This window comes from Myodes glareolus, chromosome 21 (genome assembly GCF_982192425.1).
Source record: "Myodes glareolus chromosome 21, mMyoGla1.1, whole genome shotgun sequence".
NCBI classification, from domain to species: domain Eukaryota; kingdom Metazoa; phylum Chordata; class Mammalia; order Rodentia; family Cricetidae; genus Myodes; species Myodes glareolus.
The window spans coordinates 9,317,773-9,331,286 of record NC_142046.1 but is presented as its reverse complement, the minus strand read 5'-3'; the positions used below and the strand labels follow the sequence as shown (position 1 = coordinate 9,331,286).

Below are 13,514 nucleotides of genomic sequence, written 5' to 3'. Positions count from 1 at the left end.
CTAGGGCCCAGCCAGCAGCCCCTCCCATGCCTGAGTCACAGGCTCGAACCTTTACTCAGTCCTGGACGTGGCCCTGGAATGACTGTTAGGGAGAGCTCTCTGCTTGGAATGCTGGCCGAGAAGAGAGAGCTGGAGTTTCACACTCTATGCTGACCTCTCCTTGGAAGCTGCTTCAGGTAGCAAAGCCTCCATGCTGGAGTGTGGCTCTCCTGCCACAGAGGCAAGTCCTCCTTAGAACAAGTCAGGAGCACAAGAAAGGACAGGGGAAGTCATCTCTAAAGGCTAAAAGGTTACATAAAGCGTAATAAAACACAACTGTTTCCTTTAAAATTTTAATGGACAGGAAATGTATAGAATAACTGCCAAGTCACATAAATTAACTTTTTTGTTAACGTCCGTGATCCAGGAAAGCACACGCGAGCAGCATGGGTGTTTTCATCAGCTGTCATCTGGGCACGTGTGGCCCCATCTTTACATGGTCCAGAAAAAAAATCGGCTGCCGTGCTTGGCGGGTTTCAGATCCCCTTCTATCACAGGGTTGGGCTCCGGCCTCGGTCTTGAGTGGTAAGGGTTCTCTGGTAAAGGGCGCTCCGTTTTCACTTTGGTAACCTGGAGGGGCGCAGAAGGAGGCAGAGTTCAATGGGACTGCAGCAGTAGTAACCCTGAACCCTCTGGGGTCCCACTGCTCCTGTTGCTCCAACTACTCCCCTGCTTCGAACCGCAGGCAGATGTGTCTAGCCTCACTTAATCCTTGCATATACTTCTAGAAGTCCACCTTTTGTCATTCTGCATGGTAGGAGTTGAGGATAGAGCAAGAAATGACAGGCTGAGACAAGCTGTCCTCTGGGGTTCTCTCACTAGTCAGTGAGCAAGACAGAACTTCTACTGGGCTGTGTGGGGAAGGGCAGACCCTGCACAAATCACCCACACTGAAGGCTGGGTGGGCCTAAGCTATTTCTGAGGAGAATCAGGAGTCTGCCAAGGAGATTAAGGGGGAAGACAGTGCAAGCAAAAAGACAAAGACAGCAGAGGCAAAGTCTACAGAGCTCACCAAGCGGCAGAGACCACAGCTAAGCAAGTTCTGGTGTTATCAGTGTTAATGCTGAGCGCATTATCCTAGCTCGTCCTCACCAGCAGCTCCCACCTGGTGACGTCCCAGACGTTCACTAAGGCCACCGTGCTAGGACATATGCTCCTAACTTCCTTATGTGTACATATTATCTCCAGTTCATAGGACAGTGACTGGGTCACCCAAGATGACGTCAGAGCTGGAGCTGGACCTCAAGGCCTTGAGTGCAGGTCCCTGTCCCCTGCTCTAACTGCAGGTCACAAATGAAGAGTTCCTTGCTGCTTGACAGAGTAGTTCCAAATGCTCACTGGAGATATTCATGAAATCAATCTAGAAAACTGTCATTCTTTGTTTTTGAAAATGTTTCTTGAATATAGAGTAACGAGGGACCCACTGAAAGAACAACTGACTGAGGGAAGACTAGTGAAGCAACCTGCTCTAACACACCCCAGAAGAGAGGGGGCAGGCACCTCAGACCCATCCCTAAAGGAAGGCCTGAGGCATACTTGATGATAAAACTGCCATGCGTAAAAGGGGATTCCTGGGAGGAACTAGGATGTATATGAAGTGCCCCGCAACTTGCTTTTTTATGATCAGGTTATCATTACGAGAAGGAGATAATTCTGCCTAGGAAAGGGTGTGACATCCGGACTGGGGCTCAACTTGGTCTTCGGAGGAAGAGACAAGTGGGCCAGACAGAATGCCAAAGAGAATGAAGCTACAGTTTAGGCTTCCCTCGGCTGGCTAATGGCCTTTCTGGAGACTGGGCAATGGATTGGAGCGCAACTAAAATTGACAATACATGTCAAGAAATACATTTTTGCAGCAATTAGATAACTTTATTTTGGGGTAAAGAATGTTAATATAAAGACTCAAGAATAAATACTCTGGTTTAGTAGCCTGACTCACAGCTTCCCCTGTGGTGAAGAAGAAAGAAGAAAAGGGAGTTTTACTGGTTAAGTGTGTTAGTCTTACCACTTTCCAACTCTGATTGGCCACTACTAAAGTTACTTTCTCAGTTTAGCTAAAGAAAAGTATCTGAAGTAAAGCTAAGAATGTCACACTAAAAAAACCTAGGCTGCCCATCTATTTGTGACAACCATGCGTGGCGCTGGCCCCAGAGGGACGAGAACTAAGATGGACAGCCTGAGTGCCTAGTGCTGGGCAGGGGCTCACACAGGCTCTGGGGAGAGTAGACAGGGCGGACAGGCAGCTGGCAAGTTTGAGATTCCACGGGAGATTGTGGAAACAAGATTCAGTCCAACTCTTCCATCCAACCTTGCTCTTCCCGCCAAGCTCTGCTGCCTGGCTCTAAGGAGTTAAAGCCCTGAGTTAAAGCAGCAGGCATGTAGGCCACTGTGGGCAGGACTTCTTCAGCTGCACATCACAGCAGCTTGGGAGCTGATGGGAGTCTCTACACCTCTTTAGAGTTTCAATAATGCATCTTTCTTGCCCACACAGATCCTACAGTGAAGACAGTTTAAGCCCTAAATTCTTCAGAAGCAGCTCAGGAAGAACTCTCCAGGAAGGCCACAGCAGCGTGTGTGCGTTTGGGGGCCCAGCATTCAAAATGTTCCTGAGCTAAGTACTCACGAGAGCACAAAGAATTGTGCAGACATCAGACTTCCGTGACGCTTCAGCCAGAGTCATCACCGAAACCACCAACCCAGGAGGGAGGGAGGACCGCGCTCTTCATCTAAGAGCTTTTCAACTCTTGGTTCCAAAAGAATCTGGCACAAGCTGCGCCTGCTGCTCCAGGATCTGCCAGCAGCACCTCACCAGCATGGTGGCCAAGGCTCTCTGCTCCCTGTTGGCTAACTAACACCTGCGAGGACACACTGGCTTCTGGATGTCGAGTCCTTTGTCTGGTAAATGGGGACCACTCACAGCCTCTCCATCCTCAGTGGGACCCCTTCTGCCTTTGTCACAGCCAATCCCCTCTCCCCAACCAGAGGAACCTTACCTTGGACAGCTCCCCAAGGTCTGGCCGCACCCAGCCCAGTTCATCCAGCACACACTTGTCAAACTTGGCCTGCTGCTTGCGGCAGTGACGAAACATCTGCAGGTTGGAATAATCGAGGCAAGTCCAGTACTCTGTGAAAGGCTCTGCACAGTGACGCTTGATCTGCCTGGAAAGGAAGGCTGGAGGTTAGGGATAGCTCTTTCACACAACAGAGGAGCCTTCTATTCTGGAAAGTGTAGGAGTCAATAATGCCACACCCCACGGCACCTTCAAGGCCTTCAAGTAAAAACTGACAACTAAATGCTGAGACTGCAGGGAAGAGCCCTTCCCACTGCTAGGATGCAGCTAGTGCAACCACTGTGGAAGGTCGTCAAAAATGGAAACCAGAACACCATGTGATCCAACTACACCATTCAAGGCTGCACCCAAAGGACTCGCTACAACCTACCCCAGACACTAGACCGTGTGCCTGCTGCTGCTCCATTCACAAAAGCATGGGGCCATCAACAGAACACTGGATAATGAAAATGTGGCATGTGTACACAATGGAGTTTTTACTCAGCTTTTATTTATTTATTTTTGGTTTTTCAGGAGAGTCTCATTGTATAGCCCTGGCTGGCCTGGAACTCACTCTGCAGACCAGGCTGTCCTCGAACTCAGAGATCTGTCCACCTCTGCCTCCAGTGTGCTACCATGCCTGGTTTACTCAGCTTCTAAGAAATACGAAACTTGCAGGAAAACGGAACTAGGAAGTGTCCTATTAAGCAATATGGCACAGTCTGAGAGCCGAACCACCATCCTCTCTCATCTCTCATGTGCTGTGTGCTGCAGGATAGCAGGTCATAAGAGAGACGTAGGAACAAAGGTTGCGAGCGGGTACAGACGGACAGGGGTGCTGGGGGGCCTCTTGGTCACATGTGACTGGGGGTGGGAGCACACAAGGCAGAATCACAAAGGAGGGGAGAGAAACAACAAAAACAAATTTTGCTTGAAAAATGTCATAATGAAGCCTAACTTTCCATATGCTTTGTAATTAAAAAAGAAAATCCAAAGTTAAGAACCAGTAAGCAAGAAATAAAACACAGCAAGAATTCTCAGGAGCAAACCTTCCTTTATTCATCAAAAATAAAAGCCCATGGCCTAAGTCACTGGCATTTTACTCAGGAGACTTCTCTGGAGCCTGCTCAGCAAACTCAGAAGGGAAGGAAGCAGTCAGAACCTGGCATGCTGACAGAGGCCGGGGGTGAGAGGCCTTCAGACACGAGCTCACTAACTAATGGGAGGGAGGTCATGCTGGCCAGAAACAGTCCTCACTATGAAGAGCTGGGTGCTGCTAGGAAGCAGGGCAGCAAATACCTCCCTCTGAACCATGGAAGCTGCTGGAGGAAGCTAGGGAGATGTCCAGTGCTTAAAGCACCTAACACATAAGTAACAGGGCTGGAATGGGGATTCCAGAATCCACGTTAAGTTGTCCTGGCTGCCCGACTGTAAATTCCATCCTCTGAAGGACGGGACAGGAGATGCCAAAGCAAGCTCGCCGGTGAGACTAGCCATAGTGCTAAGCGCCATGCCTGAGTGACATGTCTCACAGAATAAGGATTCCTGCTCTCAGCCTTGAGTTTCTGAATGAATGTGGGCACATGTGCACACCCACACAGACCCACACACATACATGTTCACACAGACATAAGAACAGATACACAAATAAAACACAGGCCAAGGGAGGCTAGGTGTGTGATGGGTAAGCTTTGCTAACCAATTATCTTTAAGAGGTGGGACCAAGTTAGGGTGTGGCTTTCTGGGGCCTGGAGAAAACAAACAAACAAACAAACAAACAAAAAAAAACCGGGCACATGGCCCAGGTGTGCTCTCTGTGTGGTTCCCTCGCAGCACAGCTGAGCTTGGACTTCTCGTCCCTGTTTCGTGAGTTTTCCCATTATAATAAATAAAAATATAATTGTTTTATAATTTAGCTAGCCTGGTTATTTCCCTAATCGAGCTAACTTCTACAGGTGTGGGGCACAGGACTGTAACCCCAGCATGTGGAAGTTCAAGGGTAGCCTTAGGTACAGGGTGAATGTGAGGCCAGCCTGAGCTACATGACTCTATCCCACTCGCCCTCCTCCGAGAGAGGGAGGGTAGAGATAAGAAGAGAAGAAAAAATGGCTGGAGCAACGCCTTCCCTTTTCATTCAAACCTGTTAGGAATTAAATACAAATTCAAGAAAAATAAAAAAATATTACTTTATGTAACTCCCACCACCTGTCCCCGGAGCAAACCTGGGGACTTGAACTTGCTAGGTAAGCACACAATAGCACAATTTTATGTAACAGCCATATTTAAGGCCGTTGGGAAAAGACTCAGAATACATTTCTGCCAGCAGAATAGAGATGGAAAATGCTTCCTATTCTAGTCTAGACCCTGAGGGCCCTCAGTGCATGGCCGTCTTTACGATGTCTCAGCAAGACTTTTAGAGTCTACGCATGCAGCACAAGTCTACCCTCCATGCTGCTCCCTGCCACTCACCCAGTTTCCATCTTAGGCCTCCCTAAAGTTACCTAGCACCCTGTGTAACCCCCACCCTCCTCTTCTGTGTTCTCCACAGCCCAGCACCGCAGCGGGAGACCTGGCCTGGCCTCTGCTCACCATGCCTCGGTGGTCATCTCCAGCTTACAACGGTCCATCTCTGCATCTCAGGAAAACGGTCTTCCACTATTCTCTTAGAAAGTCACTTTTATTTCCCAAAATAAGTAAAGACATATTTAACCTTGAAAGCAATATGGACATAACTCCAGGCATCATAAAGCACTATCTCCTATCTATTAAATATTTAAACACCGTGTATATAGCATCAGTGCAGAGGGCAGACTAAGATGACCCTGTTGGGGACTGTGGACCCCCAGACCCTGAAATTCCTGTGACCCCCCCCCTGCCTGAGTAAACAGCTTGTCTGCAGCTGCTCTGAGCAGGAGCCCCCAGGAGTTCCTGATGGCCGGGGAGTGGTTCCGGTGGGCTTGCACCCGAGAGTTAGGGCGTGGCCATTAGTTAGGAAGACCCTATATAAGCTACCCTGGAACACAATAAAGGGGCAGCCTTGGCACCTGTATGTGTGTGTGTGTGTGTGTGTGTGTGTGTGTGCGTGTGTTTCAATCTCCAGCCCCTTGCCCAACTCGTGAACCAGTAGAGCAGGCCTTGCGCTACAGACCCAACCTAGAAAGCAGTAAGGCAGGGGCTGGTGAGCTGGTTCATCGTGTAAAACTGCCTTAAACCCTGATGCCCCGAGTTTAATCACTGGAGTTGACATAAAGGTGACAAAAGAAAACCAACTCCACAAAGGTGGCCTCTGATCCCCCACATCTGCACCATGGCATGTGACATGCCCCCTCCACATCAATAAATATATATATTTTTTAAATTAGGGGCTGGAGAGATGACTCCACAGTTAAGATCATTTGCTGCTTTGCTTAGGAACTGATTTGGTTCCCAGCACACACATGGCAGCTCGATGCCCTCCTGATCCCCCACCCCAAGGTACTAGGCATGTATGAACACGGTGCACAGACACATATCCAGTCAAAATACACAAACACATTTTAAGAATTATTTTAATCATTCATGGTTTAAAAAAATAGCAATAAAAGTTCAGATGTCAAATATAATTATCAAAACCTTAAAAAAAATCACTGTTGGAAAATGAATACCAAGGAATTAAAAAAAAACTAGATGTAATTGTGTACAACTTTAATCCCAGCACCTGGGAGGCAGAAGCAGGCGCTGCGAGTTCAAGGCCAACCTGGTCCACTTAGTGAGTTGTAGGACAGCCAGGCTACCCAGGAAACTGTATGTCAAAACATAACAAAAATAAAAATAAAAAATAAGGAGAAAGAAAAAGAAAGAATGAAAGGAAGGAAGGAAGGAAGGAAGGAAGGAAGGAAGGAAGGAAGAAAGAAAGAAAGAAAGAAAGAAAGAAAGAAAGAAAGAAAGAAAGGCAGGCTAAACAGTATAGACTGATGCTCACTAACAAGAGCTGTCAGGTATATTACAGGTCCTGCCACTGGTAGAATGTAGTCACTAAAAACAAGGCTCAGAGGAATGTGCTCAGTGATGTCAAGTGAAAATCAGTTTAAAAATATACACATTATAATTATAACCACAAAAGTAAGTTTGCATGTGGACAGGGACAGCACAGGCAAGAAAGAAGAAAGGCAGCCACTGAGTCATGAGGCAGCAGCTGGCCCCACTCTTCTGTAACACCCCTGCTTTTTCTTTGGGAAACAACTCCCCCTATCTCAGATACAGGGGGTGAAGGTAAGACTAAACCTCACTTTGGGCCTGACCAATTAGAGTACTTACCTCCCAGGGTTCACAGACAAACATATGAAGTCCACAGACAGTAGAATCTGGCTCAGTGGGGGCTCTGCCTACACAGGCAATGGCACCCTCAGGGCTTGCTGAGGAGGGCAGCTTGGAGTGGCTGCTGGCCATTCCAAGGCACTAGCAAAGGGAAAGTCTATTTGAAAATAACGTCAACAGAGAAGTGCTGAGCCAAGAGACTATGCAGAAATGAGAGGAAAATGGTGTGACATAGCTCTGCTGTTACTCAGACCCCCGATCCAGCCCTGCCTGACACCAGGACTATTTCTGGACTTCTGTCCTTTCATTACAACAGAATCTCAAACACCTTTCCTGCGGCTGGGTGACGTGGTGCACACTGCTGGCCCATACTTGGGCTGGATCAGGAATGAGTATTCCAGGACTGCACACTGAGTTCCAGGCTGACTTAATCAAACCATTTTTTTGAGAGAGCATCTCACGTAGCCCAAACTGGCCTCCAATTCCCTGTGTAGCCACTGCTGCCCTTGTTGGTCCCCCTGCCTCCAGCTCCTGAATGCTAGGACTACAAGACCCTAACACTATGCCCAAATAACATTGTTCAGCTAATTACACACCTGGGCTTGTGTTGCACATAGTGTCCGACCTAAGACCCAATACTCAATACTTTCCTAACCATCACAACTGTCTGTTGTCTGTCAACAAGCATGGGGCTGATGTGGTTGTACAGACCTTTTAAAAACACCTACCGCAATACTGTAGAGAACAGATACTATTTCAGAGCTGAAAACTGAAACTCATGGAGGAACTTGTCTTATAAAAACAAATCCAAAAGAAACAAAATAATTTTGGTCTATCTGATTTCAAAACCTGCACACTGCACATTTAATTAGCTGGAAGCCACTTCTTCATTGAAGACTATTTCAGAATACCTTGATGTTACAGCTTGCCCAGGTACTGTTTTCAGGTGAGTCTTACCTGAAGAAGTCCAGCGCACAGCTGTTGACCAGCTTGCCCTCCTGCAGACAGCGCCTGGGGTCCTTCTCCTCCCAGCGGCACAGCATGAACTCCTTATTGACCTTGTCACACTGGGCCCCATAGTGGTGGGCTGCGGCTTTAAGCACAGCTGAGCTGACTTTCACCTGGAAAAGCGACGAAGAGGGGGTCACACAGCAAGTCAGGTACAAATGAGTGCGTTAGGCTCTTGCATGTGTCTTACCAGGCTGATAGAACCAGCCCCGTTTTCTCTTAAAGAGAAGACAGTGACCCTAACAGAATCTTGCTTAAATAACTCTGTCAACATTGCTAAGGTTCCTCTCCAGGAATGAAATGAATCATATAATGACATCTGAAACTCCCAGAGGGCTGGGAAATCAGAGGAAGCGAGGAAAAGGAAAAGAAAAAGCTCAGAGTCTGGCAATTACTAAGAATAAAGTCCTGGAAGAGGCCCAGACTAATGCTACCTCTAGCACTGTGACCATGTCAAGATTTCGCTGCTTGCCTTCAGCACTGTCTTGAGAAGCACTGCAGACCAGCTGCAGGTAGCTCAGAGGATCGGCAGGCAGAGTTCGCAGCTCAGCTTCCAGCTCTAAGTCTCAGCCAAGGCTGAGGCCACAATGCTACAGTTACCTTACTGACAGAGCTTCCTGCCATCTGGGGGATCTCATCTTCATCTTTGCTTTTCAGTGATTTTGGCTACTCTGTTTCTCTTCTAATATTTCTATCTTACTGCCCTACTAAAGCCTGCAGGCGACACTGAGCACCAACTCTGCCATGGGCAACTTGTTAAGCCTAAAGTTTAAAGAACAGGGTGGGGTATTGACTGTTGGCATCTGGGCGTGGGCGGTGCATTTGCTTTACTGTTGCTGTTTTCCCAGCCAGGGAATTCTCAGATTCCTGATCAACTGAGAAATGTAACAAAAAACATTAGCTGGTTTCCTAAACTTGCTGTCAGGAAACTATACTTTAATATACCACTGAATTAGATTTTTAAAAATATTGAGGACTTTAATGTGAGAAAGTCTTTAGTCTTATTTTATGCACTTTATACATATTAATTTACTCCTAAGACTAATGTTGGGGAAGGAAGAGAGAGAGGTTCCCCTCCATTCTACAGAAAGCAGAGGAGAGGAAAGCCAGGACTGCCTACCAGCACTGTCCTGTCACGACTAGCAACGCAAAGGTCAACTTACATATAAGTGAAATTTGCCATCCAACTCTAACAAATTTATACCCCAAATCTGTAAATTTATGTATTTAAATTTGATCTACATTTGCTTATTTTACTACCTATAGCCAGCTGGGAGAAAAAAGATACCCAACCTTTTTGTTTTATTTCTGGTTTTTAGAGACACTTTCAAGTAGCCCAGGCTGGCTTTGCACTGTGTAAGCCAGGTGGGTCTCCTCCTCTCAATCCTGCCTCAGCCTCCCAAGAGCTGGGATTACAAGCGTGTACTACCATTTTTGCTTCAGAGTCATGACCCCACCTCCACCCCGAGGCAGGGTTTCTCTGTGCAGCCCTATCTGTCCTGGAACTTGCCCTGTAGACCAGGCTGATCTCAAACTCACAGAGCTCCGCCTGACTCTGCCTCCCGAGGATTAAAGGCCTGAGTCCCCACCACCTGGCAGTTCTGTTTTTTAAAGGTCACTACATTTTTACAACCGTGTTTCAGTAGTTTAGAGCACTTGCCTCTCTTCCAGCAGACCTAGGTTCAATTCTCAGCACCCACATGGTGGCTCACAACAGTTCCAGGAAGTCTCATGCCCTGTGGAACTCATGGTAACGAGGCATAAATGAGCTACACATACATTCAGGCAAAACACTCATACACATAAAATAAAGTATTTTTAAAATTTCTAAATAAAAAACTGAGCACCAGGCTGGAAAAACAGCTCAGAGGTTAAGAGCACTGACTGCTCTTCCTGAGTTCTATGCCCAGCAACCATGTGTTGGCTCACAGCCATCTATGAGATCCCATGGCCTCTTCTAACACTCTATATATAATAAATAAATAAATCTTTAAAAAAAAAGACCTGAGCATCATTTTACTTGCTTGCCAAATGCCTCAAAAATATCCTTAGATGGCTGATTTGATTATTTAAATTCTCAAGACATCAGCCCTCCAAAAGCCTAAAGCATTAGTTGCTTTATTATCAAAATGAAAGGACATCCATGCTGTCATAGGGAAACAAAGATGAGACACATTTACTGAGCCAATTCCTAAACAGCGAATAAACAGTCATCTGAGCTGACATTCCAGCCATCCTGAGAACTGGAACGCAGACTCTGCGGCCTCCCATCAAGCCTTTGGCGTGACATTACTATCACAGAGGACATGGAGAGCTGAGATGTAACGATCCCCTCACCTATTTCTTCATAACTGATGAAGCCCACCCAGCATCCTTTGTCCACAGAACACAGAATCTCAACACCTTCCTCAGCACTCCTCACAGCCACTCTGCACCGCAGGCTTCCACAGGCAGAATCACAGCAAAGTCCCCATACCTTCTAGTACTGGCACTGCTCCCACAAACCACGTCCGTACCTCCTAATGTTTAATTTATGGCAGGTCTATCTCCTATCTGTGGAAAGTGGAGTGTGATGCACTTATTTCCTAGGACCTTGTGAGTTACAGGCTCAGGCCTGTAGACATGCTAAGGATGTACCTGACCCACGTCTATCAGTACCAGTTATTGCTTAATTTTCACTCAAAACTATGAAGACATCAAGGAAATTTTTGTTGGTGGTGGTGGGTTGTTTCAGTTTTTGGTTTTTCAAGACAGGGTTTCTCTGTATGGCCATGGCTGTCCTGGAACTCACCGCGTATACCAGGCTGGCCTTGAACCTGGAGATCCACCTGCCTCTCCCTCCAAAGTGCTGGGATTAAAGGAATGCACCGTCACCGTCGGCTGGTATTTTTAATCCAAAGCTTCTGGATGTTTATCCCCCCCATATGGATGTGACATGACTCCTAAGTCATAAAGCCCGAAATGGATTCTCTCTGCTCCCCAAAGCCATTGCTGCTGCTCTTTGCCTCCCTGGGTCTGTTGTCATATTCCAAACCTGACCCAGGCTCTTCAGCATTATTGCCTGTTACTTGTCCACTGCTGAGTAAGACTCACTCACAAGAGCTTACCATGGTTATTAATATATTTTTCAGTTATTTTAACAGTCATTGAAACAAGTCTTCCCTAGCTTCTTACTCTTCAATCTAGTTTCTGTAAGTCACTTAAAGTGGCCTTCCAAAAACTTTTATTTTACTCTGCTGCTACCACAACTCAGAAACCAACTCCCCAAAGAAGTCGTACTTAGCAGCAGAGAAAAGCCTGAACTTCCTGTTTGCTGTCCAAGGCTTTCTGGGCTCAGACTACCTCTCCAGCCTTCTCACCAATCTTCACAAAAGAGCCTGTGCTCAATGCTTCCAGGATCCACTTCCTGCCCCTGCTTCCCCAGCTCCTGTGCTGCTGGACACACTGCTTCCAGGATCCACTTCCAGTCCCTGCTTCCCCAGCTCCTTACTTTACTTCCTTCTTCCACTACTCAGTTTCTCTCTCCATCCCTCCCCATAAAACACCAGACTTCAAATGCTGTGTTTTACAATAAGCTAACATGTGCTTTCCCCATCCTTTTTATGTCCTCATAGAGTCACCTCGACCTGCTAGCAAAACACCCTTGTCTACAAGTACTAAAAGTTGTTCAAAGCGACCAAGCATTAGGTCTAGAACTCAGAATCAATATCAAATCCTACTTTCTCCTTAACCCAGTCCTGCCTGCCCTTCCTATGTGTCTTATCGTTTATTACACTTTAGTTATTTGCATGATTATATAAATGAATAGTTCTAACTTTAAAGAAAAATGTATTAAAAGCTCCTGCATGAAATGTTTGCTAAGCCAATTAAAAATCTAACAAAAAAAAATGTCAACTCATGTTTAACCAGTTTTAGAATGGGATAAGAAAAAAAAAAAGCTGGCTCATGGGAACATCCCTTGTCACTTCTTAGTAAATGTCACTCATACCATGAGTACAGCTAGTAATTTCTTCATCTGAGGAAAATGACAGCTGCCCCCTTCACAGGTTGCTAAGAGCGTACAGGAAGTGGTGTGGGAAAACATTTGACAGTGCCTTCTGTGGAATTCTCTGCATTTAATTTTTAGCCTTACCAAGTCCTGCCACGGCAGTCTCCAAACTGCTCTGGCCTCGTCAGTGCCTCCTCCAGAGGCTCAGCCCACCACTGACAGTGGGTTGACATCACACACCTCTGGCTTTCTTCACTCTAGCACATTTTAGCTCAGAGCCTTCTCAGCACAGGCTTCACAACAGATCTGGATCCCCATTCCACCTGTTCCACACACAGTCTCTGTGACCTTGGGCAGATCACTCCTACTGTCGGGGCCCTAGTTCTGTACTTCAAGAAAGATGAGTTATATCTTACCTTACTGTGTGTCCCAAGTAATTAGCAACTTGGCCTGGAAAGGTGGCTTGGTCGTGTTTGCCATAATTACAATAACACAGCACCTGCACTTCAGTTTTCACACCAGTGCTGTCCTGTCTTTACCTAGCTCCTTATCGAACTAGAAAATACCAAAGAAGGGCACTGTCCCTTGCTTTCCACTGCATGTGCACATAACAAATACTTAAATGTCTCTAGAAGAAGTAAATGCTTTAAGTGCGTCCTGTTAACAAAGACCCTGACCCAAGCCAGCCTCACTGTCCGATATGCACGCTGCCGCGGCCCCCAGGCCCCTGCACCGAGATTTTGACAGACTCGGTGGAAGGTGAGCACCTGGGAAGGCATACTCGCCTCACGCGGAGGTACAGCAAGGGGCTAGGTTATCAAAGAGTGTCACCCCGATTCACAGGTGGGGGCCTGGGTGTTTGGAGACACGGCGGGATGTGATCTAGCAGGTCGCAGAGGCCGGGACAGAGCGCGGGCCAGCTTGGCAGCAGCTGCAGCCCCGGGCCTCTCGCCTGCCCTCAGGGCGAGCCTCACCTCCTCCACTTTCAGCTCTTCCACAGTGGGCAGCTCCACTATCCCCGGCATGACGGCGGCAGCCCCGACCCTGATCAGGTGCCCTCAGCCGCGCCGCCCGTCTCCTTCAATTCCCCTTTGGGTCTCCCAGGTTGCCCTGTACCATTTGCGCATGCGTCT

General features: G+C 47.2%; 1 protein-coding gene across 1 annotated transcript; it reads right to left on the bottom strand.

Annotated features, from left to right (window-relative positions):
- Positions 1-318: 318 nt before the first annotated feature.
- On the bottom strand, positions 319-13,514 carry Ndufa8 (NADH:ubiquinone oxidoreductase subunit A8). The gene is made up of 4 exons (XM_048432266.3): positions 13,356-13,514; positions 8,343-8,506; positions 3,033-3,198; positions 319-609 (listed from the first exon to the last, which is right to left on the bottom strand). The coding sequence occupies exons 1-4, from the start codon at positions 13,404-13,406 to the stop codon at positions 472-474; spliced, it is 519 nt and encodes a 172-aa protein (XP_048288223.1). The 5' UTR covers positions 13,407-13,514; the 3' UTR covers positions 319-471.